At 39.2% G+C, this 27,830-nt stretch overlaps 1 protein-coding gene across 6 annotated transcripts in view; it reads left to right on the top strand.

The window, feature by feature from the left end:
* Positions 1 to 27,830, top strand: part of ACACA (acetyl-CoA carboxylase alpha) — a 284,911-nt gene that overhangs the window by 156,361 nt on the left and 100,720 nt on the right. For 5 of the 6 annotated variants that reach the window (XM_059379646.1, XM_059379644.1, XM_059379650.1 and 2 more), the window contains 9 exons: positions 8,479 to 8,502; positions 11,125 to 11,268; positions 12,057 to 12,153; positions 13,079 to 13,186; positions 17,304 to 17,360; positions 17,607 to 17,651; positions 24,437 to 24,478; positions 25,531 to 25,746; positions 26,533 to 26,688. In XM_059379646.1, coding sequence (XP_059235629.1) covers positions 8,479 to 8,502; positions 11,125 to 11,268; positions 12,057 to 12,153; positions 13,079 to 13,186; positions 17,304 to 17,360; positions 17,607 to 17,651; positions 24,437 to 24,478; positions 25,531 to 25,746; positions 26,533 to 26,688 — 889 coding nt within the window. The remainder of the gene's footprint in view (positions 1 to 8,478; positions 8,503 to 11,124; positions 11,269 to 12,056; positions 12,154 to 13,078; positions 13,187 to 17,303; positions 17,361 to 17,606; positions 17,652 to 24,436; positions 24,479 to 25,530; positions 25,747 to 26,532; positions 26,689 to 27,830) is intronic. The other variant, XM_059379645.1, reaches the window with a different exon arrangement.

Below are 27,830 nucleotides of genomic sequence, written 5' to 3'. Positions count from 1 at the left end.
ACCAGCCAAATGAGGAAACATGTGGAATAAAGTCTGCGTGGGTCCTGAACACAGCTTTCCTGTTTTTTCCCTTTGGATTCAGATACTCATCCTCTATATGTTCACCAACCACAAAATTCTATTAAATTTTAGTGTCCAGAGTTTTTATCAGGGTTTCATTATAGTGGCATGATTGATCGAATCACAGATCACATTAAACTCAATCTCTAATCCCTCTCCCCTCCACAGAGGTCCAGCTGGCTCAAAGCCCCCAACCCTCTAATCACACGGTTTGTCTTTCTAGTGAGCAACCCCTGGGCTGAGTTATCTCATCTCTTAGCATAAACTCAGACGTAATCCAAGGGGCACATGAATAATGAAGATACTTCTGTTTCTTTTGAGAAATTACAGGGATTTAGAATTTTTCTCCCAGGAACCAGGGACAAAGGCCTGTCAAATTCTTTATAAAAGGCCAAAGAATTCTAGGTCTCCTCTAATTTTAAAGGTTTTGTTTATTTTTACTTTGGAGAGCGAGAGTGCACACAGCCTTGGGGGAGAGGCAAAGGGAGAGAGGATCTCAAGCTGACTCTGTGCTCAATGCAGAGCCTCATGTGGGGCTCCATCCCAAAACCCTGAGACCGTGGCCCCCCACCGAAAGCAAGAGTCAGACACTCAACTAGCTGAGCCTCCTAGGCACCCAAGGGTCTCTTAATTTTAACTAGTTTTAAGGCAATTTCCAACTTTTTTCCCAACTGTAGTACTATCATTCTTTCCTATTATTGTTTTGAACAAGCAGGCAGTGAGCATACTGGTTTTTATTCTACAGAAGTAAGTTATAGGAGATGATCTACCAGCATCTGTTCCACTCCCAATCTCATAAGGCTCAAGGACACACTTATGTCCACTAACCTCTCGATTAATGATTATCAGAATTATTTAGGAAATATTTTTAAAATACTGACTGCCAAGATTCTAATTCATTTTGAACCAAACTCCAGGGGACCACTCTTTGAAAATTGTGACAAGCACCTGCAGTTAAGGATTACTACAACTAGGCCAGCACTGCCCACTAGAAATAAAGTGCAAGCCACATATGTTAAATTCTAAGTTTTTAGTTGGCCATATTTAAAAGGGTAGTGAGAAACAGATAAGGCATGCTGGGTGGCTCAGTCGGTTAAGTGTCTGCCTTCAGCTCGGGTCGTGATTTTGGGGTCCTGCATTGGGCTCCTTGCTCAGCCAAGAACCTGCTTCCCCCTCTGCCTGCTGCTCTCAGTGCTTGTGCATTCACTCTCCCTCTGTCAAATAAATAAATAAACTTAAAAACAAACCAAAAAAGAAACAGATAAAATTACCTTTAAAAACATTTTCTTTAACCCATCATATTCAAAATACCATTTCAGTATGTAGTAAAAAGTTATTAATGAGATATTTTTCATTCTTCCTACTCAGTCTTAGAAATTTAGAGTGTATTTTATACTTATAGCGTGTCTCAATACAGATTAGCCGTATTATCAGCACTTCTTAGCCACATAAACTGCTCAACTCTAGACCAAAAATTAATTAGGACAATCACACTGAGCCCTCTTTATTTTATGTCAATGGGAGTGCCCCTGGGATGGATTAAAAAAATTTTAAAAAAGGCAACAAAAACCTCTTACGTTTCTTGTTCTTAGTAGTTACAGGAATTATCCACACCTTATACTGTAGCTATTCTACTATAGTATCTTATGCATCCTTTAAAAATTACTCAATGAGAACAGAGAGCAAGCATATGAATATACATATTTTACTTATCAATGCAAAACAGAATTTTATAGTATTTTTCCCAGTTAGGGTTAACAAACCAAAAATTCTTGGGGGAGAAAACAGATCCATTCTTAAGCCAGTTTTTTTGCATTTTCTTTCCTGGTTTTCATATTCCTACTCAGACATTCGTTTGAAGTAGACTAAATTTGTCCAGCAATCCTTAGAAGCAAGTATCTTTCTAAGTGCTATCAAAGCAAGACTACAGTCTCTTGTTGTGTACAGGGTCACCTGGTGGAATTCCATTCCTGCAGTTTATATTTGACTAGTGATTTAGCTCTTGTGGGTTGGGATGAAACACGGCTCTCTGCAAACTGAAGACAGTAAGAGTATTTTTTCTGAAAAATGCCTTAGGTACTGTTTGAATTGAAGACCCATGCCATTGGGACATGTTTTGATTTTTAGAGAAGCAGGCAAAACAGGCAAATTCCATTACAAATGAATGGAGCCCCCTCTAAGAAGGGAGAAGATACCCTTTTGGGCACACGTTTGGGCAGTTAGTATGTGGACAGCGTGTTTGGTGCCTTTTTATTTTTGTTTAAATTTATCATGGGACTTTGTATTGCTTGACATTTTCAAATACCTTTAAAACTTACTGTGGGAAAAACACTTAATGTGAGATCTACCCTCTTAACAAATGTTTAAGTGTACAATATGTTACTGTTGACTTGTAGTTCAATGTTGTACAGTAGATCTCTAGTGCTTATTCATTTTGCTTGACTGAAACTTTGGCTTGGCGCTTACTTACTGTATGTTTCAGTGTAATTGGACAGTGAGCTTTTTTCTAATACTCTGCTCAATATTTAAGAAAAGAAAAAGATAATTGAACCGTTTTTTGCTAACCTCTCTGACTCTCTGCATCATCCTTCCTGCTAGGTAGGCCTTGGTCAAGGCAAGGTGTGTTATCTTCCTGATCTTCTACCCAAGACTTGTAAGTTTTTTTCTGGGAGCTGCAGTTGCAGCTTACTTGACATCTCCAGCTCTTGTTCACCAGAAGATCCAGTTATTAGAGCTTCAGTCAGGGAAGCTCCTGGTATAGATAGATCCTTCTCTTCTTAAATTACCTTCATTTGAGAAGAAAATGTGGAAATTTTCCTGACTTAAACATAATAGAAAACCTATAAATGTATGTTATGTGTGTGTGTTTGTGTTTCTTCTGATACTTAAATGCTCTTCCCAATTGCATGAGAATTTTTTGGATGGAAGGGGATTTGGGGGTTTTGTTGTTATTGTTGTTGTTTAAAGATTTTAAGTAAGTAATCTCTGCATCCAGTGTGGGGCTCGAACTCAACCCCAAGATCAAGAGTTGCATGGTCCACAGACTGAGCCAGCCAAGAGAGCCAGCCAGTCTCTCTTGTGGTTTTTTTAAACACACCTTGTAACCAATTAGCAATTGTCTTTAAAATAGTGAGTTTTTTTCAATAATTTTCTTGGTGTAGGAATAGTTAAGACAGCTGGTCTAAAAAAAAGACACCTGGTCTGCACTAAAAGAACAGTTTATTATTATCCAGGCTTTAAGGATTTATTTCTCTTGTCTAAGATTCCCTCAGCCCAACTCTTTGGTGAATTCAACGAATATTTTGCATGGGTTGATCCTTGAGCTCAGACTAGATCATTCAGGGCTCCTTGTGTACAAGGCTCTCATCCTTGCTCTCCAGTGAAGCTCAGGGCTTAGTACCCTAGGGTGTGTGTGTGTGTGTATATTTGTCTTTTCTTCTCCATCCCCAACCCCTAGTTGGTCACTCTCTGGTGCTGGTGATGAAAAATCTTGTTAAAAGCATCGTTCTGAACGTCTTTATTTTTGACAACTCAGAATCATTTGACGTTTAGGATTTCACTTGGCTTTGGGCACATTTAAGTAACTCAGAATAATCTCAAAACAAGTAAGTTATTTAGTCAGTCTACATATTTGGTCTTTTAAATATAGCTATATTCATACAAACACATGTAAAATATTATCCCATAAACTCTTTGGTTATGCATATTATGATAATTTGGGACTGTGAAATTTAAAACTCCAAATGATTTTCATAAGTAATACATATTAGTGAATATAGTTGTGTTTTTAACTTTTAATCTGTGATTCAGATAAGAAGCATCAAAATTGATGCAGGAGATAGAAGTGTACTTTGTTGTATGTTTCTGTACATGTATAATAGGTGAGGACCTATTGGTGTTTATTTCCACCTATTTCTTAGATGGAAATCCACGTTTCAGTTGAGTCAAGTTGCATTGCATCTTCTCTACTGTTTGCTCCTTGTGAACTTGGCCTTCTATGTTAAAATGTTTTAATCAAAGCCCTTTCCGTTTCACATGTCTCACATCCAGAAGAGGTTGGCTGTGTTCTCCCCTGATGGCACATGATTTGTTCATGACTGAGTTTAGGCTACTTGGCACCTTCAGTGTTTAGCTGTCGGTGGGTGGCCTGTGGACTTTCTTTTTATGAAGATGGTTTTGAGGAAGTTTAGAAATCAGAAGCCTTCCATGTGACTCCTGAACATCCTGCTGCCATTCTTGAGAATTCTGATAATCTCCGACACCCAGAGATTAGGGCGTTCTTTGGGTCGTACTGAGGCACTCAAAAGTCATCCAACTTGTAGCATTTTTTAGCAGTGGGAGCACTTGGTTGTAGTTAGCAGGCCAGAATGAGCTATAAATAAATAAAGTCCTGCAGTGCTCGCTTCCTTCATTCAGGGTAGTCTGCTGATAAGATGCAAGCATCTGGCAGAAGAGAAGATTCTCAGCAGGTTTAAGTGCTTACCAAAGTGCTTTCCTGTATCCGTGGCTCAGCTTCTAGTCTCTGCTGTGTTATTTTGGCACTCTAGACTTGTAAGATTGGAGAGCCGGGTTTAAAACTCTCAATATATCATTAGGGTAGCCCAAGGTCCCTTCTTGTCAAAGAAGACTAGCTGATTCCAGGGGGAAGGAAAAGCAGAATCCGGGGCACCTGTAAATCCCTGTAGTTTTGTGCTGTGGGTTTGTAGCTAATTATACAGCAGGCAACAGTAATATGCTGTCGCTCTGTTGGCGTACTTGTTTCAAAAAGAGCAAAACCTTCCAGCAGAGCAAAGAAGGGGCTGTGAAGGAGCTGCAAATGAATGAAGCAATGATCATTTTATTGTAAACCAAACCTCTGCAGTGGAATTGGGGTATCTGAACTGCAAGGAGGTGGTGGCAGAGATGCCAGTAGAAATGCGTGGTTCACGTGTGCTTTACAGCACTTGGACTTTCCTGCAGAAATACAGTCACACAAGGAGACCACCACTGGTCACAGCCAGCCAAATTGCTCTTTCTCCTATGGTAGTGCTGTTAGCGACTGCTAGGAGGTTATTCAGCCAACCTCTTCTGATTCTGCTTTGCTGCCTTATTTCAAAAGATTTGCCCTACATTGGCTTTCAATCACAGCTTGATGTAACCACTGCCTTTTTTGCATGCCTCCCCATCATTTTCATATAGGGTCTTTTTTTCCCCCCAAGTTAGAAGGCGAAAGAATTGGGAGCATATTTATATGATAAAAGATTTATGTAGGGCCAGCTAGAATCGAGCAAAATGAAATCCAGCTAGAAGGGATGGTAAAAGGCTGAGAGAACTTGTGACTGCTACAGAAGTCAGTATTCCTTAAATAAGGAGGGTTCAGCTAGCAGGCAGCAACTCTGACTTTGCATTCATATTGAAGCAGGCTCTCCAGTCATTCTGTGCAGGCAGATCAATAAAATCAGAGGTGACTTAATGCCAAGAACCTCAGAATTCAAAGGATTTCTCTTGTCCTTCTTTAAATTTAGTCTGTATTGATGTGGAGTGCTAGCCTCAGGAACAGAGATGAGAAAATACTAGGTCTAGAATCTGGTTTATGATATTGCATTGAAGCAGTGTCCTTGGAAAACATTCCCTTTGCTTTCTCAGTTATCACATCTGTAAAATGGAGCTAATCTGCTGGAAGGAAAATGATTCCAGTATTTATCAAAACACTGTGAATAAAGATTCATTATGATAAGTGCTTCTGATAGTTGAAGCAGCAAATGTCTAATAAGAAGTGAATTTATACCCCATGTGCCTGGGTGGCTCAGTGGGATAAGCCTCTGTTTTCGGCTCAGGGTCCTGCTTAGCAGAGAGCCCGCTTCTCCCTCTCTCTGCCTGCCTCTCTGCCTACTTGTGATCTCTCTCCATGTTGAATAAATAAAATCTTAAAGAAAAAATGAATTTATACCATGTATGTAACTGAAAATGCAGTTGCCTGCCTTACCAGAGGTTGAGCAGTTTGGCTGTTTTTGCATGATGATTATGCAGTGAAATATGGTAGATTTGATTTTATTAAAACCTCTATAAATGGAATATTAGACTCCTATACAGTTTCTACCTTGGTTCTTCATCCTTATGCAGTCCATGGATCTAGTTTTCTAGTGTCTCACAGTAGTGCAGATCCCACAATGGTCACATTCTTAAACTGAGCAAAGAGCCCCTGTCTAGGGCAACAAAATATACAGATGATCATTGTGGACATGGTTAAGTATTTACCTGATGATGGAGTTGATCCTTCTTTCCCTGCTCATATCCTGTGCAGCCCCACAGGTTCTTATTCTGCCCAAGAGAATAAGCTGCATCTAAATTCACGTCTCCTGTGAGTGATTTGGGGCCATTCTGTTAAACACTGAAGATGTTGGTTCTTACCCCATGCTGTGTAGATGGTGCCGGTTCCTGTAACACAGCAGCAGGGGGCTCCCTAAGAGAGCTTTGAAGTTGCTGATGAAGAAGGGCCAGCTTTTTGTTGGGGAAGATCTTTTCAGTCCAGCTTCTTCTGGGCTGAAAACTTGGCCCCCATCCTGTAAAGACTCTCGAAGGGATTATGGTGCAGCTATAGACATGGTGGCACCACTTTACTCATTTAAGAAATTGGTTATCAGTTGAGAGAGATTATATTGGTTTCCAAATTCCAGAAACCTGAATGAGTGGCACCTGAGATTGCTTTGGTTGTAGGAATCTTCTCTCTGAACTCCTGAGGTTCATGGTAGGAGGCTGTACGGGTGGCTTCTTTCTTTAGAATCCTTGTTATCTGAAAAGGAAGACTTTCCTATATTCTTGTTCATGTTTACTGTTTTCTGCTTAGCTACAACTCCCTCTGCCCTAGAAACTGTGTATACTTTTTGTTTTTTGAGGATGGCTACCGGGCATTGTGACTAAGGAGCTCTTATAAAATGAAACCCGTTCCCCTGAATGAGAGGCTCAAAGAATCCAAACAGCAAAGGTGCAGGTTTTTGCACTCAGAGGTTGCTCTTGCTGCCTTATGAATTTGCTGCGTGATACAGGTTTGATGCAGAGAGCGTTGTTACTCACAAATCACACGAGGTATACAGTTTGTGTGCAGTGATATGTCACAGCTTTTTATTTATATGACCAGCTCAGTCTATTCTGCTCCTTTCACTGCCATGGAAAGTGCATCATTTTCCTCCCTCTCTCCTCCTTCCCACATATCATCAGCACCACCCACTACGTTCTGCCCATTAAGTCCTGTGTGTGCCAGAAAACCCCAACAGTGATTAAATGCTGATAAAAGAATGTTGGAAGGTTAAGATATCAACCAATCAATGCCCTTATATTACTCTTATCGTACTCTTTATATATATATATTGCCCTTATAGTACTATGGTAAATTGTGAGTGATAAGTATAACTTTGCCCTTTTCACATTGAAAATAAAGACTTTTTTTTTTTTTTTTAAGTTGAGGAAATGACTTATGTCAAATTAAGGAGAGGGGAGGGAAAGCCTTGGTGGCAAAGCCCAAAGAGAATGCAGGAGACTTGCTTTGCAGTTTCCATTCTTACTCTAATCTTTCTTTCATGATTTTGGTACATTCTTGGTCAGGAAACCCTAGGGCTGGCCAAATTGAGGCCTACAGTTTTTGTGATTGCAACAATATTAAAAAGTCATTATCACCCTAAGATCGTTTAATTTTTAAAAAGTACAAATTACTTAATTTTAACAAAGTATATCGCTTAGTCATAGAAGTGTTTATCATTACATTCCTATAGGATTTTCAGGTTTTTTTCTAAGCTCCCAGAGTGTGGAACACACCCGTTACCAGCACCACCACCTCCTCTTACCGCCTCCCTGGTCTGTGGGAAGAGGAGCATGGATGGGTAAAGGGGCTTAGAAAAGGTAGCTGGGAATCCACATTCCAGGCTACTTTTCTTTGGAGGAGACTGTGAGTCCACCTCATAGCCTAGATAATCAATTGAGGTGGGAGGAGGGGCTGTGAAATCAGCTTCTCTGGAGTTCTTTACTAAATTTTCAGTACAACAGGAGCAAGAAAGAAGGTTCTGTAAGAATCTTGTCAAGAATGACATTTCATGTTGAAGCTTAAGATACTATACCACATCCCTATAGCCTAAGATAATTTTTGTGAGGCTGCGTTTTATCACTATACTGCATTACTTTTTGTAATAGAGCTATTTTTAAAAATCCATGGTAAACCTGTTTCAACCCTTTCCATCAACAGTTGCTGTGGTGAGTTGGGTCAGGAGGCCTGCCTCTTTGGAGGTGCCCTGGGGGTTAAAGGGTAATGAGCACTTAATTATGTCTGCTGAATGTCAGAGTTGCCAGACTGGAGCGCCTCCTGACCAGTCTGGATCTGCTCTGACAATTCTTTTATTATGGCTTTCACTAACCGAACAGTAACTAACTGTGGTTGTTTAATTACAGAGGGAACATCCCCACGCTAAACAGGTACCGTATGTTTAGTTTCTTTTCCAATTAAAAGCACCTCTTTTGTAACTTAGAATAGTGAAATCAGGATAAAATATCACACCATGTTTGACAAGTAATATGCTGTCTTCTGCTAGGGAGTCCTCAGCTCCCCTTTGGACATACTAAATTATTCTTTCTTTGGAAAACATGTCTTCAGCTTTTCTTCAGCTGTTCAAAAAGCAACACTTGAAAAGCCTCAGTATGAGGAAGCCCCCCCACCAGCCATCTAGCTGTAAATGATAGGGGAGTTGTCTGCCTGATGTTCAGCTTTGCTGTAAACATCTTCTTCTACTATAGTCTCTGTCTAGTTTGGGTCGTTCGGGGGAGAAGCCTTTAAGGTTACTCCTACCCTGGCAAATTGTTCACAATTTTTTTCATTTTTTAGTTTCATGAGTTTGCTTCTCCTTTTAAGAAGAATGCAAACGCAGGAATAGCTGATCTCATGTTTTATCAGTTTGTTAGCTTTATTAGTTTGTCAGCTACTTCTCTAAAGTGTTACAATGATGTGAGAGTCTAATTTTATTTCAGACTCATGAGATTAACCTTCGGAAAGTGTATTTAAGTTTTGATGTGTGTGGTCCTGTGAAGAAGTTTCCAGGCCAACATAACACATTTTGGTATTTTGAGTTCTTCCTGCTTCTGAGCCAAGCAAGGCAACACGATGCAAGTTTGAGAGGATAGCTGTGCTGATTGGAGTTGAATCTATAAAATGCCAAAGCAGTAATAAGTGGGTGGCGAGCTCTTTGTAGATGATCAATTATACATTGAAATATTTATAGGCTTTATGTTTAATTTGTTCCTCTCCCTTTCAATATTAAGTAATTGAAGCTGATTATAGCTTCTACAGTCCAATTTGGATGGGGAGAGAAAAGGGAAGTGCTTTGGTTTGGTCTTTGTGTCTGCCCCTGGAGAGTGGGCTTGGTTCATTCCTGCCTGCGAGGGCAGCTATGTCCTGGCCCCTGAGCGAAGGAGAAGGAGAAGGGGAAACGGAATAGTGGCTGTTTCCCCTGGGGTTCAGTTGAGTGAAAAAGACACTTAACCCCATGTTTGCCACAAATGCAGCCTCTTAGCTTATTCAGAGGGAGTTCCTTTTAAGTGCTATCTGGAACCCTTTTATCTTTCCTGTCGAATGCCAGGCAGGTAGAAAAGATACAATGCCTCACAAACTTGCTCCTTTAGTAAATATATTTGGTGATCCTAGAAAAGAGGATGGTAGCGTTTCTGAGTTCATACAACTCCGAATCCCAGTTTCTAGTGAGCACCATGTGTAAGACTTGCTTGATGTGTGTTTCACTTATTTGTTTCATTCATGGTATCAATTGTTTCCTCTCCCACTCTGCCTTTCCATTCTCTAGTACTGTCAAAAAGACGAAGTGCCTTTTTCATAGTCATCATTTGCCAAAGGAATAAAAACTTGGAGTGTTAGTCTTTATAGTCTGTGTGAGCAGCACTCCCATCCCCTGAAAAATTCCATTGCCTTTTATAATCACACTTTGAATAGAGTACAGTCTGTACCCAGATCTTAAGTCTCCATTGCCGCCTCTCTCCCACCTGCAGCATGGCAGGTGCTGCACTTCGAGGAGATTTTTGAGCAGCTCCCCAAAATTCAGGTGTCATTGCCTTGCTCTGAACTTGCTTCAGATCACTAAGGTGGTATCATGTCAGGCAAGCCTTATTTGGTCCTTCCGAACAGGCTGCCCCGACTGGGCATTTCGAAATAACTTCCCAGTATGACTTAATGGTACATACTGCCAAGGTGCAGTAGACTGAAAGCTTAGTTCTCCTTGAGCATCTCCATTTAGCACCTGTTTGTCATGCTTACACATACTTTGAGACCCACGCTCTGCCCTTTTGCATCTTGCTGGGATTTATTAAGGGCTTTCAGTTGAAGATATGTTTCCTTTGATACAGAAGTATTTAAATATAAAAAAGGAAATTTTGCTGTTTCGAGTTTTTAAAAGTCTCTTTTTCAAAAGGGGAGGCGCTCTGTTCCTTATAACTGCTATCCCCATCAGCCCAGTAAAGGAAGAAGTAAATAACGTAGTAAAGCTCCTTTTCTAGACTGTGACTTGTTTCTGTATGATAAATAATGTTTTCTACAATGCCTTACTAAACTATTCCAAATGACTTAGTTGTTGTTATACATGCATATATGTATCTGTGACTACTTAAGGCATTTTTCTCTAGGAGTTCTAATAGATTAAGTGTTGCCTAGTTACAACCCACTTGGCTTGCTTCCTTCCTTTTTTAAGAGGGAATGTTTTAGGGAAGGGGAAGATGCAGGATGGTTTTTAACCCCTATGTCCTATTCATTCATTAGATGTATCATGGCTTTGTTGTATTAAAACTGTCACACAATTCTTGACTATCCTTCGATTTTTATTTGGAGAAATTTTGGGATGCTAGAAATAGCATCAATAGGTGTGGGGTAAATTCAGATGAAAGGGATCATACGAATCCATCAAAGACAGTCATATCCATAGTGGGTAAAAAACCAAATCTGCTCTGCAACCTGACCCTACTTCAGAGTTTTCTCCTGTTACTCTCCCAGTCCTATTTCTGTTTTCCTTATCTAATGCACTTGATTGAATTACCATTTAGAATGTCCTTCTCCTCCAACCTCAACCACTATGGCATGACTCACGTAGCTAGTGTCAGCGATGTGCTCTTGGATAACTCATTCACTCCACCATGTCAGCGGATGGGCGGAATGGTCTCTTTTCGGACTTTCGAAGATTTTGTCAGGTAAGACACTGAGGAACTGTGTCTGTGCAAGGGGAGCCATGGGCATCTCTGTTTTGGGGACTCTGATTTCTGCCAAGTAAATAAAGGCCCCGAGAATAGCCAGGAGCCAGTTAAGGAGATACAGCCCTTGCTGTATAGGTCCTTGGAGAGGTATATGTTCTTCCATTTCTACTTCTTATTCAGACTCTACAAGCCTCTACTTGTTATATGAGCCTGGTCAGAAAAAGAGAAACAAACAAAAACCATCTTTTCCTTAGGAGCTAACAGAAGAAGCTGTCTGCTCTGTGATGAGTGAAATGTCAGGAGAAATTAAACACAACACCAGAGTGAGCCCCAGCAGAGACGATACATCTTTTGATTAAATGCATTCAGCATCTATCTCTTGATGTATACTGATGCATTACCCTAGGGGGAGGGGTAATTACATTGGTCTGTCACTGCTCTAGTCCCAGGCTTTTTCTGTTACTTTAAGACCGATGATGACAGCGGTGCTTATAGCTTACATATGAAAAAAACAAAAAAGCTGTAGATCATTCTTTTTTTCAAAGAAAAAATACATATTGTTTATTAAAGTTTAAACAATCCATCCTCCTAATTTCTGCCACTTGGTGAAATTTTGCATGTCACCTCGAGCCCCTGGTGATTCTGTCGGTTGACTATTGAGCCTGAGTGGGATAGATTCTTCTTGTGGACTGGGCTGGCAGTGGCAGTGGCAGCATTCGTTTCCTGCCACTTAGGTTTTCTGCCATTTGGGTTTTCATGGTGGGTCTTTCCCTGGTATTTTTCAGGATCTTTGATGAAGTGATGGGCTGCTTCTGTGATTCTCCACCCCAAAGCCCCACGTTCCCTGAGGCAGGTCACACGTCTCTGTATGATGAGGACAAGGTATAGTGTGCCCTTTGGGAAACTGCTCTGTTACTTTAGACACAGGACTTGTAGTATATGCTATCTTTCTGGCTTTGGAACATTACAGGGAAGAATTCATCTTTTCACCCTGCTTTGTATTATTTAATTTTATATGCCTCATCAAAGTATTTTGGGGAGCAAATGGAATATAAATTCTAACTTAAAAAAAAAAAAAACTGTGTTAATTTTGGAATCCATAGTGAGAATAGCAAATGGGCTCAGCTAGATCCATTGCAGCTGCCTCTGAGTTTCTGAATGTTGTTTTGAAGTCTTGAGCTGTGGTTGCTGTCTTAGCCATGGCTTTTATGCTCACAGAATGCTGCTCTCGTAGTATTCCGGGAATTGTAGACGCAGGAAAATTGTAGATAGCAGGAAAAAAGGAGGCATTTTGTTTAAAACTTTGTCACCCTTGTATTAAATCCCTTTTCATTTCTCAGTGAACAGATGGTTTTGTTTTTTCTCTATGAGGTTATTTCCCTTTGGTTTGATACTTCCACGATTTGATACATGTTAGGAAATATCGTATGTGGGAATATGTTCAGATGGCTTCTTTCACTCATATTGCTTTACATTCTGTGAAGAAACGTGGCCAATGGTTTCATTCCCATTTTATTGGTGAAAAAGTTGAGTGGCCTTCAAGTTCATGTCAAGTCAAGATTTGAGCCCACCTCTAATTAATGCCTTTACTGCATTATCTTTGAAAAACTAGGTGGTTTACTTAATTTACTCTCTGTTGTGGATGGTGGGCAATGGTTTTAATTTGCTTATTCATACTCGTGGGCAAACCAGAATGTCCCATGGGGTATATTTCTTTTTCAGGTGTTCTACCAAGTGCTGTAACTTCTCTCTGCCTCTGTATTAGCCGGCCTCCTAAATTTCTTTGTCTGGTTTTTCTTGAGTTAAGGTCCCTAGGGATGAACCAATTCACATTCTGAATGTGGCTATCAAGACTGACTGTGATATTGAGGATGATGGACTGGCAGCTATGTTCAGAGAGTTTACCCAACAAAACGTAAGTCCTTGGTTGGGAGGAAATGGATGGTGGCCGCTTTTTTGCTGGTGTATCCTATCTACCCTTTAATCAGTCGCTACTTACAATGCCTATCACTGTTAATTGCTATGTCTTTTACATAGTTCTGCCTATAGAGGTAAAATTCCAAAGTGATTTAATAGTACATAATGAATGTCTTATGTCAAGAAATATAGACCTCAAGTGTTCAGAATGTTTTAAAGAAAGTAAGTTGTGTTCCTAAATCTTTCCCAGAGCTCTGTCTTGAAGTTCCATTCACCTGCTGAATATTTATTTACCTTTGGTGACTTTACTCCACATGTCCAGGCGCAAACTCTCCTGAGTTTCCTTCTGTGTCCTTCCCTCCCCTTCCTTGAAAATATCAGTTACACTTCTATCCTCCTTTTGATTTTGTGTCCCTGGGATATCTTGTGTTGACATCAAACATCCTAGTTTAAACCGAAATTTCCATCTTTTTCCTTCACCTCTATATGACTCCCCCAGCCCCCCTCATTCTCCCCCACCTTCCCCTCCAAAAACAAAACAAACCCAAATAACCAACCTTTTACTCCTGGTCACTCAGAAATCATTGACCTCTTCCTTTCCTTGCTGTTCCATTGATCTACCCCCTCTACCCACAATCTATGCTTGTTTATTTCTATCTTGGTTAGTCACCAGGTCCGTGAGGGTTTTCTTTGCCATGTCTATTACCCTTTCTCAATTTCTTAATTCTGGACCACCATCATTCCAGTATAAACTCTTGCCTCACATCCGAGGTACAGCAACAGGTTTACTTGCGATCCACATGTATTCTCGTTCTCCTCCCAGTTTCCATTCTGCTCAGCTCCACAAAATTAGACATCCAGAATGCCCCTTACCAAGTTATTCTCCCACTCAGCAATGGTTCTCTCACCCTCAAGATACCTGACGTGACAAGCCTTAAATTCTAGTTTTTGTTATATCATCTACCAGCAGGTGATCAGGGGGCCTTAATTGACTTGAGCTTGAGCTTTCCCCCGTGTACAATAGAGTAATTCCTGACTAATCCAGCCCCATGGGATTGTGATAAGGTGCAAACGAAAAGCATTTACATAGAAGTTCTTTATAAATTAAAAGTGTTATGACTGCTAATAAGTGTATGCTGACCAGTTAGAAAAGCAAAGAAGAAAAATACATTTGAGTGAGGACTACTCAAAGAAGTCCTCATGAAAGATAAAATTTGAGATAGCTCTTAAAACAAGCAGGAGGAGAGGAAGGAAGGAGGGGAGGCTTTGTGATACCAGCTCTAGGAGGCACAGATCTGGGTGCTTTAGTAAATAATACATTCTTGGCCCTGAAGTTGCTTATAGTCTAGTTGGAGGGAATGGTTAGGCATGCTCAAATAATAACCTGCAATTCTATATCCTTGTGACACGATAGATGCCAAACCACCCCTCTTCTTGACAAGCTGCCCTTCATGACAAGAAAAACCCATGTGTTTTCTTTGAATGGAGAACTCCTAGCTCGTCATGCTTTTTATAAAGAAAGAAGTCAGGAGATGTTTTTTAAAATTTGATTTCTCCGTGTAAACAGTTAGTGCCATAGGCATTCTAATGGTATCATTAGAATGGTACCATTCTAATGGTAGGTACTTAGGAAGAGATGGTCACTTTGTGTTTCACATGAGTCTTAGCATTTAATCCCTTATCCTCTCACACCCATAAACTGACTGGGAGACCAACACGAGTTGGCCAACACAAGGAAAAGGTACTTTCACAGAAGTGAAGGTACGGGACAGGCCTGGGAATTTTTCTTTAGAAATTTACTTTCCTTCTTGTCTGGGACTAGTGACTGCCTCAGATTAACCTGAGACCAGTGACCAAGGTAACGTCTGCTGACTGTACTGCTTGATGAAATGATCTAGGACCATTTCCTCCCAGGTTTTGAGGCACTGATTGCCTATATTTGATTGATCTGACCTCAACTTTAAGCTTTTTATTACCCTCAGATCCAGATCTTCTAACCATTACACGTTGATTTACAGAAGCAGTTTCCTTATTTTCACTACATATAATTGTAACATTAACTGGCAATAAGAAATTGACTTTTCCCTTTACCGAACTTTCAAACTGAGGCACAGAGAAATCCAGCATTTTTGCATATGGCTTTTTGGAAGGCTAGGGGGTACACTGTGCTGACATTCTAAGCCTAGAAAAGCTATTCACTGCATCAGGTACTGTGCTTATCTATGAATATTTGGCATTTTTCACCTCCTTGTTTTGAAAAAAATAAAAAAATTAAAAGGGAGGAAAAGCAATTAAAAAAAAAAACTGAAGTCATAACTAGTTTTGTTTTTCAGTTCTTGATCATGCTCCTAGCAGTTCAGAAAAAGTTTTTTTTTTTAAGCACACATTAAACTATCAAATAGGTTGATCCAAATTGTCCAAATAATCTTCTAGTCCCAGCATGTCTTTTTTTCTCTCATAGAAATTAGGATCATATATTTGTAAATGACTTGTGGAGGAGATTGAAGCAGTCAGTGTAAATGGAGTTTCTCCAGGTGCTGACGCCTAATCGCTGGGTAATAGCTGTGGACTTGCTGTGAGACCCGCATTATTACAATGTAATCAGAATCCTGTTGCTCTGCTGTTATTGTCAGCCACTTGTGGAATTTTAAAAGCAATAACAATTTTGATTTTAAATCATGGCATTATTAAAGTTATTTTCTTCCCTTGCCAGAACATAGCTATTGATGCTTGTCTTTGAAGGACTTGGCTGTAGTGGAATTCTTTGTTGGTGTTGTTGAAAAAAAAAAAAATGTTTCTGTTCCTGGGCATGCTGAAAGATGAATAACCACTACAGCCCCCACTCGGCTCTGTTCTTTTAAAACAGTTTTTTCTTATTTTAGTTCAATACTTGGTTATTTACACTAATGGGTATGATGCCAGTACAGAGCATTTTTAAATGTTATTAAGCCAAAATTTATTCATGTTTGGCCTGGGGATTTAATATTAGAAAAATAATTTTGCCAGTTATCTTTTATTTATGCTGTTAATTTTATGACTAAGCAGTGCCATAGTAGAAATAGAGAAGTAGGAGGACAATGGCTCAGAAATGTGCTTATTTATAAGGGGAAGCTAATTTGGCTGTAAAAAAATGCATAATATCATGAAAGCTAAGGACTGACTTAGGAACATAGCTCTTGGTTCGAGTTATAGCAGGGAACGTGATCAAACTAAAGCCTGAATGTAGGTGGTGAAAGTCCACATATTTTTTTCTGTTTGTATTCTTCGTATATTCTCTCAGGCCATTCAGATGGTGGAATTGCCTTTCTATTTGTTGCATGTAGCTCCTCTTCGTTAGGGACCTTTAAAAGCACGTCTCTTACTTAATTTATTAACGTGCTTCTTCATGTCTACTTTGGAGGTAAGTGAGCTGTACAGTATAGAGGAGGCTTAGATCCAAAGGCCCTAGACTTATGGAAGGGTCTGTCTTGAAACCACTGGTCTCTCTTCACTCCTGATGTACTGCTTGCCTCTGCCAAGTGTAGCTGTAAATAACCACTAAGCTTAAAAGCCTGTTAAACATTTGCTTTTACCGATTTTTAAAGAGAATCTTAACAAAAAAACCTTCATGTAAAGCAGGGGGTAAAAGGTCAGGACTTGTTATGTTGAATTCTAGGAGTGCAGTATCTGATGATGGGTAATATCTGGAAATAACAGTGTAACACCTGAGCTTTCTGTTTTATGGGAATTTCTTCTTTTCCCTCTACTGGATTACATTTAGCTTCTGTATCCTTATTAATCTTCACAGTTGAATACAGGCTCACCAGGTATGATTTTATGAGCAGAAATTGTGTTAAGCTCCACCTTGAGGTAAATCAGTCTTTAGAGAATTTAGGTGACTTCATAAGATCCTTCCCTACAAAGTTGTCCTTCAGTTTTGTCCAGATTAATATCTGAAACCTATTCCATTGGAGCCAGGCTGAGATTTGTTTATTTGCAAGTTGAAGGTACTGAGGTAAGACGTAGAGATCCAAAAAGGATTCTTACCCTGTCAGAGCTTTATGAAGACCAAGTGGGATAAAATTGAAGATGAATGGAGATCTCATCTGTCTTCTCTTTCACATGTTTGTTTGTAGAAAGCTACCCTGGTTGAGCATGGGATACGGCGCCTTACTTTCCTGGTTGCACAAAAGGTACTGGCATGTGAATGATACCTCCCCAATGTGTCTTATGCTGCGGCTAGAACTTATAAAAATAAAATACGGGAATATAATCATATACTTATGTGTAGAGTCTTTGCAAATAGATAACATTCTATAAATTTAATCAGGAAAAATTAATTTAACTCATTGCCTTTTACTTATTACTTAATTCGTTTTTAATTTTATTACTGATTGCCAGCTTCTGTTTTTCCTTCTTTTCTGTCGTTCATTTGAAAGGATTTCAGAAAACAGGTCAACTGTGAGGTGGATCAGAGATTTCATGTAAGTAAAAGGAACCACAATGAAAGATTACTTATTGTTTTATCTGTTTGCCACTGATTATTTAAATATATAGAACATGTGTGAGTTATTTAGAAGGGCTGACCTGATGTTTGGTTCTTGTTTTAGAAAGTGTTAAAATGAATCTTCCACTTCGGTAAGGTGTGTTCAAGCTGGTGGTGTTTTCTTTTTGTTGTTTTTTGGGGTTTTTTTCTTTTTTAAGCCTATAATGAATTCTCAGTATCATCTGAGAAAAAGTTAAGAATGAACATCTGTGTTTATCCAGATGACTAAGGAAGAAGCAGGAACTAACTAGTAATTTCTTCTGTGTACGTAGTGAATTTAGAGACTCGTTAATCAAGAATTGCCGGTTAAGGGGTGGCTCAGTGGGTTAAAGCCTCTGCCTTCGACTCAGGTCATGATCCCAGGGTCCTGGGATGGAGCCCCACATCGGGCTCTCTGCTCAGCGGGAGCCTGCCTCTCTGCCTACTTGTGATCTCTGGCAAATAAATAAAATCTAAAAAAAAAGGAAGAAGAATTGCCGATTAAAGGGCACTTGAGTGGTACAGTCAGTTAAGCATCCAACTCTTGCTTTTAGCTCAGGTGGTGATCTCAGGATTGTGATATCGAGCCCCCTGTCAGGCTCCAAGCTCAGCACGGAGTCTGCCTGGGTTTCTGTCTCTCCCATCCCTCCCCTCTGCACTTGTGTGCTCTTCCTCTCTCTCCCTAAAATAAATAAATAAATCTTTAAAAAAAGAAAAGAAGAAGAACAACAACTGCCGGTTGTACTTTGGGGTCTTGACTTCTACCAAAGTTGGATTCCAGTTCCATTATGGACAATTCTCAATTCTCAATTCTGAAAAATACTCATTTATTACTTAAAATGTTTTAACAGAACCCAAGTTGGTGTTTTTGTCTTGTGTTAATTCTAGGAACAGGAAATAAATAAAATTAAGCATTAAATTTCTTATTCTCCCATTTATCTAAATTAACTGGCAATATTTATAAAATTAACAATTTTGTTGAAAAGAGAATGAATAGTCTGGCATCTAAACTGTGGCATATCCATGATCATACCTAAGGTCAAAAATCCAATTTGCAATCAGGATTTCATTTTCTAAGATTCTAGAAGATATTAGGTTGGAAGTCTTAATTTTCCTGATAAGAATTTTGTTTTGTTTTGCTTTAACAATTAAGATAATCAAGTTAGTTTTTAAGCACTACTCATTTGCAATAATGAAGCTAGCATTTGGGATTCTGGAAAGGACTTTCTAAATTCAAGGACCTATGTGTGATTACTTTTACCACTTTGTTTATTAGATCTGTAGTACTTGACATTTTGTTTTCCTTCTCACAGTTCACCTTCTTGGTTTAGTCTAAAGAGAAACAAGACAGACTATCCTGCAAGCTAAAGAGCTAAGATACTCTGAAATGCTTTAGGAAATGTTGTGGACTACACAATTCCCTTGTGTTATTGATGTCAGGAAATCAAGCGGAATGCAGATATATATCAATCAATAACTTTTGATAGGAAACTGGAGACAGTGGAGAAGTATGAGGAGCTTAAAGAGAACCCTGGGGCTTTAGGAAGAAAAGTCAGGAGCTTAGAGTATAAAATTGATACTTGGGATAGAATATGGAAGCCCATGAATAAATAGTATGGTTGGGAAATGCTGACCAGAACTAAGGTAGATATGCCAGAGCTGAGACCTGGGTTAGGGAAGAGTATTGGACTAGGTTTGATTGATTGATTGATTTAAGATTTTATTTATTTCACACACAGAGTGTGAGCACAAGCAGGGGATGCTGCAGGCAGAGGAAGAGGAAGAAGCAGGCTCCCCACTGAGCAGGGAGCCCAATGTGGGGCATGATTCCAGGACCCTGGGATCATGATCTAAGCCGAAGGCAGACACTGAACTGTTGACTGAACAACCCAGGGACCCCTGGGCTATGTTCTTAAGTCTTAATGTGGTATTTTGTTTCTCATTGACTTTGGAGTAATATAAATAGTCCAGGAAATAATAGTGAACTTATAAAATTATTTTCCTTTTCCCTAATAGTTCAGACAGAGTCTTCATGTCTATAGCACAGTAACTGGTTTTGTATAATAAGCATTCCATGATAAATTAAAACCCTCCATTAAAACTTCAAAAAGCCAAAGCGAATAATTCTCATGGGCATTATTTTTCTTTTGTACTTTCTTACCTCTGAATCTGTGTCATGTCCTAGAGTGTATCTACAGCTTTAAAACATTCTTCTTTCTCTGTGCCATCCAATAGGTTAAATAGGGACATGTATAGGCAAAATCTTCTAGGAATTAAGCCCAGCAGCTGGTCTTCCCCAGGAATCATTGTCCAGTTCCTATTTATAGTGGCTTGTCAAGTGGGAAATCCGTTAAATTATCAAGTGTTTTGTCATGAGTGGGGGAAATGTTGCTTTAGGAGGTAGAAGATGTTAAGGTCTAGGTGTGGACTGGATTTTCTCCAAAGAATTGAATGACAGAGGAGTTGGGGGTGTTTTTATGTTGGGCTCCTTAGAAATGATTAGTGGTTAGGCAGGGGGCAAGGGCAACTATTACTGAGCTCCATCCAGGATCTGCAATAGCCAGGAAGCCTTGGCAGGAGTCATACAAATCCAGGGCTCACTCTCATGGTACTGCTGTGAGATCCTCTGCTGGTGGTAGCTTGCCATTCATGAAGGATGCTTAGCCTCTCTCATGTCATCTGATGTGTGCTTGCCCCGTAGTTAGTGTAGTGTGAAAAAGAGGAAGCTTTCTGGGAGTGTTAGAGATGAATCCCTTGATCTCTCTGGCTTCTTGGTAATCCACTGTGATGTATGCAGCCTCCCCTGTTCTACACTGTGAAATCCCTATATTATTGAATAGAAGAGAGAAGGTGCACATGAGGGGGCAAGGAGACGGGGAAGGTTACCAGGGACAACACTGGCTGGTGTGGAAAGAGGCTGCTGTGCCGTTGTATGGTCCTCTGACTGCTTCAGAACCAGAACCAGCCCATGAGGGCCAGACGGAGGAGACATTCCTAGAGAGTCTGTATATTGTTAGGGGCTTATGCAGATGCCAGCGAAAACTTCCTTGTCTAATAGCCACAGTCCCCAGAGAGCCGAGCACTGGAGTCTGCTGCTGCCTTAGTCTCTTAGAGACTTTCTTAGAATAGGGGAATGTATTTTTCTGAGGTGGCCCTGTCCACCATTAGTGAGGAGACTGGGTCTCCACACTGTTTCGCTGTCCTTTAATTAAATCAAGTGCCCGAAAGAGGATGCGAATAACTGCTTAACATGAATATTTAAACAAAGTTGGAGGGAAAACAGACCCATTTTTGGAAATCTCTCCTTCATGTTAAAAAATATGTCTATTGAAGCCTTTAAAGCCAAAGAACAGGGTCTTTGAGTTTCTGCAGCTGAATAGGCTCTCCAGTTTTATGTAGTATTACTTAAGTCTCTTAGTTTCACTCGAATTTCCGATCTAGAGTTCCAAACAACACAGCAGAAGGTGCTGTTTGATTGGGATGTAAGTATTATGCTTTTTGAAGTTTGCCATCATTTTTTTCAGTGCAGTTTTGTTAAGGATACTAAAATACAAATTTTCAGGATTCTTCTGATCCTTTGCAACCTAAACAAGAGCATTAGGTCCAAACACGGTGATAAGATTCTAAAATCAGTTTTGCATCTGAGTTTCCTTTTGCTTCTTGTTTGAAGCAAAGATTCATGAGATTTTTAAAATGCTGCTACAAGTCTCCTAGGAGATAGTTGTCGTTCTACCAGTTTTTTAGGAGCCATTCCTGCTTTAAAATGGTTTGGATTATTTGGGCCTGAAGGAAGAACCAACTCACTATCAAAAATAGTTATCATGGTTAGTAGCTCATTTCTTTAAAAAAAAAAAAATTGGTATGTCAATTATATCTCAATGAAGCTGGGAAAAAATTGGTAGTTTTATTTGCTAGTGGATCAACTGTTAGTTTTTCAAAAGGTTTGGTTTGGGTTTTTGTTTTAATTACAGTCTATATAATTAGTTCTCAGCATGTTGAGGTAAAAGAGAATTGCACCAGCAAGTTTCCAATTTCTTCATCTCATTAGGTTTTTAACACGATTATTAGTATCATAATCAGCTATGATGTTTTCTGTTGCAGGTTTTCACATTCTCTGATTTGCAGGATGTCTTGATTGGCTAATTTAGGCAAATTATTTTGATTGTCTTGATGATGGTTGGCTGATTAGAACACAGCAGGGGTATAATTTCTTCCTGAGAAATGTTGCATTCTTTTGGTTTTTGGTACCAGAACACTAAGAGGGTTTTTCTTTGTGTACATTCAATTATGATATTTGCCCATAACACTACTAGAATGCCTGGGAAGCAATTACATTAGTGATGGAATAAGCATGAATGCTGTTAGTGGAAAAATTGGAAGGATGAGGTAGGGTGAAGGAATTTACTACAACTATAGGTCCAGACTTCTGCATTTCTTCTTCTCTTTCTGTGAATTTTTAAGCACTGAAAGAAGTGACTTGCTATAAAAGTGTTCAGAACTTGTATAGCTTTCCAAGGACTACTCAATAATCCTGGTGTTTCATCGCACAGAACTTCTGGCCATCTCTTGTTCTGAACGCTTCACGCTTAAATTGAGGACCTCACTAGGGAACTAAAAATTTGCTCAAAAGCTTAAAAAAAAAAAGTTTGCCTGTATCATCTCATAGCACTTTTTCTTAAACTTAGTGAAACTGCTTTTTTTTTATTTTCGTAGTCTTTGCCTGTCTCTGTCAAGAATTAGCTTCTTTTATTATTTGTTGTAAATTCAAACTGTTTTTTTTTCCCCATGACTTTCAATTACTACAAATTTTCTTAATTGGCTGAGTAGTAAAGACAAGTGTTTTTTGGCTATGATTACGAGGTTTTTGAAGAAAAATTATTTTGATCCTGCATATATACACATTTGAATAAATGGTACACTAAATAAATATTTTAATTAATTAATAGTTGTGGCAGAATAGGATGTATGCTTAAGAGACTTTATTATCACTTTTCTTGACTCTTCTTTCCGAAAATTGCATGGAAAGATTTTATTATCTTTTCTTGTTTTTTTTTTGGACCTCTGTTGCTTTTTTAGCTAATGCTCTGAAAGCCATACCTCTCAAGAATAAAACCAAAACGAGGCTAAATAAAGCCATGAGCATGAAATCTACTGACAATTCAGCTGAACATCTTCCTGCTTAACCTTGAAGTCATCCCCATGTTCTTCACTATCATTCAGGGGAATTATTTAGAACAAAACATCATCAGTAAAAGATCAGTGCTGTGTAAAACCCACTTTCAAAGGGCTTTTAAAGACCCAAGCCTGGACAGGGGATTTCCTGGGCTTGCTAAACAAGCTCCTAGAAGCCTGTTAAATGCAGTTTTACAGTCAAAATGCCAAGGAAATGTAAAATGATTTATTGACTGTATAAGCTTTAGCTAAGGTGTGAGGTGTAAATACCTGTGGAAGGTATTCAAGAAGCTCTCAGTAAATTCAAGAACCACAAGTTTTCAGCAGGAGTTTTGCTTTATTTGTTTTTTTTTTTTTTTTCCCTTTAAAGCCCCAATTTGTTTTTTTATCTCATTAAGGAGAAGTTCTCTGAATAAGGAATTTGGATTATGACAAGAGTAGAAAGTCAGTGTCCTGCACTTGAAATGGAGTGGTAGAAATGAAAGGGTGTGGGCTCTGGCATCAGAGAGACTCGAGTTCATGTTCAGGTTTTATGATCCTGGGCATATCACCTGGCCCCGACTTCCTCAGCTATAGAATAAGTCCTCATTATTACCTGAGAGGTTTTTGAAAGTGTTTGGTGGGACAGCACGTAAGAGCTCCTGCCACCTAGAAGGCTTTTGGTTCATGTTTCCTTCATGCTTCCTAAAGCTCATTGAGGGACATTTAGGCAGCTAGCTAGTCCTGGTCTGTCTGCCTTGTACCAGTAAGTGTTTGATTATTGCACTCATAATGAAGGAGATACCTAATGAAACCTCCTATGGAGGCAAATAGTAATGACTTGATTCCAACACTGCCAGTAGAGTCTCCCATCCGAGAAGCAGGGGTATTTGGTGTTAATAAGTTAAATTTCAGAAACTAATGGACTCTGCTAATTGAATTCATCTTTGTTAATTAATAAGGTTCTAGGAAATTGGTTGCTTTGTTGTGTAATGCCCTGCAAAAGAGCAGTAAGACCTAATGACTACAAGTTCACTAGTTCCGTCCCATTCTCTTATACATAAAGTGGTAGTGACCAAAGTAACATCTTATGCTTTTGCTTTGTCTTAAAGTATTATTGTTTAAACCCTTGGAGTTATTGACTTGAGAGCGAATGTGGAAAAAACGTGGATTGGGGATCCTGTGCTGTCTGGCTGGTTTACATTTTAAGAGTTTCTTAAGGAGAAACTTGGGAAATCAGTCTCTTAACTACTGTTGAAATGCTGCCGCATAAGTGTGTATTGGTTTTATTTGCCAGGTTATGCCAAAAGCAAAACCTGGAAAGATTTTTTTTTTCACTTGGGAGATGAAAAAATACTAATTTTTTTTTTCCCATAGGAGAGGATAGCTATTAAAGTGAGGGTGATAGTGTGGTGATTTCAAATTTGGAAGTGAGGTCAAAGTGGTAGTTACCCAGAGGATCATTCATATTCCCCAGGCTAAGCTTAGGTAAGGAGCATGTTTTCTAGGAACGGCCTCCTAGATGCGTGACTGTTTATCCCCAAAGAGTCATATCCATGAAAGACTGAAACATTTTCCCCTTCTTTTACACAGAGAGAATTTCCTAAATTTTTCACCTTCCGAGCAAGGGATAAGGTAAGGACTAATTTCCTTCCTGCCCCCCCCCCTTTTTTTTAATCTTCATTTTGTTCTTAAAAAATGTGCTCTTCTTGCCATTCTCCTTTCTCTGACTGAACTTGTGCTTTCCCTTGCCTTATATGTGTCTTGGCACTAAAGAAGACTCTTTTCTAAAAGAATTTGGTTTAGGAAACAATCAAATGTATTGAGCTATCCGGAGAAAGCGATAACTTCTCACAGTCCTCCCTATGGTTTAGGATGATCCTAATGATATATTAAAGCACTGCTATACTTACTAGTAGTATTCTTGTCACCCACAGGCAGCAGTTCATTTATACCCAAGTCTATGTGCATTTGTTTATGTGCATTTGTTTTTCAATTTTAAAATACAGAATTTCAGACCGCATTGGTTTCTTCCTGTAACTGGCTTTGGATCTCCCCCTCCATTCAGTCAATTGACATCTGCACTGGATGAACAATTTTATTTCAGCAAAACATGGAGTAAATGTAAATTGAACTTTAAGAAAAAAAAGAGAGATAAATAATAATATATCTATAGGGACAGTGAATATTCCAAAGCCAAATATTTTTATTTTAAAAAACTAGATGATATTTATTTGTTGAGTATTTACTGTGTCATCTGTACAGTGCCAGAAATAAGAGTATAAAACGGGCCCTGCCTGTAAACATTTGGGTAAACCCAAAACACCAGTATGTGAAGTAGATATTAATATGAAGCACTCTGTGATTAATTATAAAAAATGAATTGTATAGACGGTAATGCAGTGGGAGTTGAAGGAATTGGTGTTTTCGTTGACTTGTTTTTAATGGAGAGCATCACTGCTTGTAAAAGCATAAATGATAAAAGCTTGGGAAGTAAATAGGCACTTTAGTCCCTAATCTTACATAAGCTATAGCATTATCCTTGAATGTAGCTCATTTTTGTTGCTTATTTGCGCATGATCATTTATGTTTCTGTTTTTAAGCATCTCTTCTATTTACATGTTCTTCATAATATAATTTTCTAACTGCCTCTTGTGAGCTCTTTTGTTCTCCACTTTTGTGCTCAGTTTGAGGAGGATCGTATCTATCGTCACCTGGAGCCTGCCCTAGCTTTCCAGTTAGAGCTGAACCGGATGAGAAATTTTGACCTTACTGCCATTCCATGTGCGAATCACAAGATGCACCTGTATCTTGGGGCAGCCAAGGTGGAAGTGGGCACAGAAGTGACAGACTACAGGTTCTTCGTGCGTGCAATCATCAGACATTCTGATCTAGTCACCAAGGTGGGTCCTGTACTTTGGTGCGAAGTCATCCCTGAGGGAAGGGGCAGAGAAGCAGGCATTGTTGAAAATCAGGTTTTCATGTTTTAAATCATTTTTTGAATCATTATTTTCATTCTTCCCACTCTCCAGTAACCAGCAGAAGTCTGACAGTCCTTTCTCTCACAAAAATAAATACTCCATATTATAAAGGGCAAATAAATATTCCATATTATAAGGGGCTTAAAAAAATTTTTTTTTAGGTAGTAGAAGCATGAAAGCACTCACTTGAGAAGAGCAAAAGCGTCTTAATGGAAAAATCACAGCTAGAGTTAGGTGACGATAGAAGATAAAGTTAGAGTTGGCCCCGTTGTAAGCCCATCTAGACAGGGTAGTTTCTGTGTATAGCAAGGCACTTCCCTCCATGTTAATTACTGCATCCCAAAGCTACCCTTTTCCAACTTTCACTTTCCAAATAGATTTATTTTCTAAACTGCTCCATATGCCATATGTCATATGTGAAATGTAATCCTATTGGAGGTATAGCTCTGGGGATGCCCAGCATGTCCAACTATTGGAAGGAAATGGCTTGCTAGGAGGCAGGAGGAAGGGCTGGCAGAAGCTCTTTATCTGACCTTTGCCTGCCTCTAACACCCACAGTTGTTGAGCTACTCTAGGGAGGAAGGTAATAAGCAGGCGCCTTATGATTCATGATATATTACTACTCAAGTCATTACAGTAGCCAGTTCTTTATTGATATTGACTCTTCTGCAACACACTAACATGGATGTTGATTTTCTTCTTGCATAGGAAGCTTCTTTTGAATATCTACAAAATGAAGGGGAGAGGCTGCTCCTAGAAGCCATGGATGAGTTGGAAGTTGCTTTTAATAATACAAATGTTCGCACTGACTGCAACCACATCTTCCTCAACTTTGTGCCCACAGTCATCATGGACCCATCAAAGGTACATTTCTCCTTAGCTTCTCTTCCAGCACCACCAAACACAAGCAGAGAGATTCATCCATATTTATTTTCACTTGGACCTGGAAACGGGTACTCTTGGTCAGCTAGTTGAGCCCTTAATCTTTAAGGTTTACAGAATGCTTGTGAGACAGGGTTTCCAGAGGGTGTCAGAAATTTGATATAGCCCTTGAAAGCAGACCTCAAAACAGAAGATGGTATGCTGTTATCTTGCTGGTAAGCAGTACAAAAACATAAAATCCCTTTCTGTTAATCCATTGGTATCTGCTCCATGATATTTGTCATCGCAGTGGTCCTGTTTTTATATAATTCCCTAGGATTTCTCATCTGGAATAACTTCAATATTATTGGGCCTTTTGGCAAAACTGCTGCTGGTTTGCACAAAATGTTACTTACCTGGTGGCCTTAGTGAGGCAGTGCACCTTACCAATGTGTCTAACCTGTTTATCTTAAGTATTTTTCCACAGGGAGGGGATTTGTTTGATAAGGAATTTTCACATGTATTATGTATGTTTTCTATCCTGAGGTTCTATTCTAAAATCCATTCCATATAATTTAGGGAAGGAAAACAGGGTGACTCTGTACTTGACCTTCTATCCCAGGTGTAATAAATACAAGCCGCTCTCTGTTTGTATTCCCTCTAACCTTGTTCGGCCGTGGTATTGTGGAATTTCATTAGGAGAATCAAGTATCCCCCTTTCTCAAGATCATTTGTAGGCATGGACTTTTGCTTTTTTGAACTGTCTAAAACCTGAAAAATCATTTTCTGCTGTTTTTCTTCAAGACTCCGAAACAACTGATAGGTTGCTTTAGCCTATCAAGAAAATCAAGGACCACTCACTGAGTATCAAGTTTCATCATCTAGTTTAGGTAAAGGTCTCCTAAGCATTCTGGGACTGATGAGGCTAGAATCTGAGAACATGGCCAGGTCGCTGTATAATTATATATATTTTCAGATTTGACTTACCATTTCTCAGTAAGTTTTTTTTATATCTGCCTCTTTGCTTCCACTCTAAATACTCATACACCCTAACTATGCCTTTCCAGTCATAGAGAGCTGTCAGTTTCCTCTATGTAGAGAATGTTGGCTTTTTTAACCTCAAGAAAAGAACAGATGATACCTTT

This window comes from Mustela nigripes, chromosome 16 (assembly GCF_022355385.1).
Source record: "Mustela nigripes isolate SB6536 chromosome 16, MUSNIG.SB6536, whole genome shotgun sequence".
Lineage (NCBI taxonomy): Eukaryota > Metazoa > Chordata > Mammalia > Carnivora > Mustelidae > Mustela > Mustela nigripes.
Note: the sequence above shows the minus strand (reverse complement) of the source record. Positions and strands in the feature narration are given on the sequence as shown.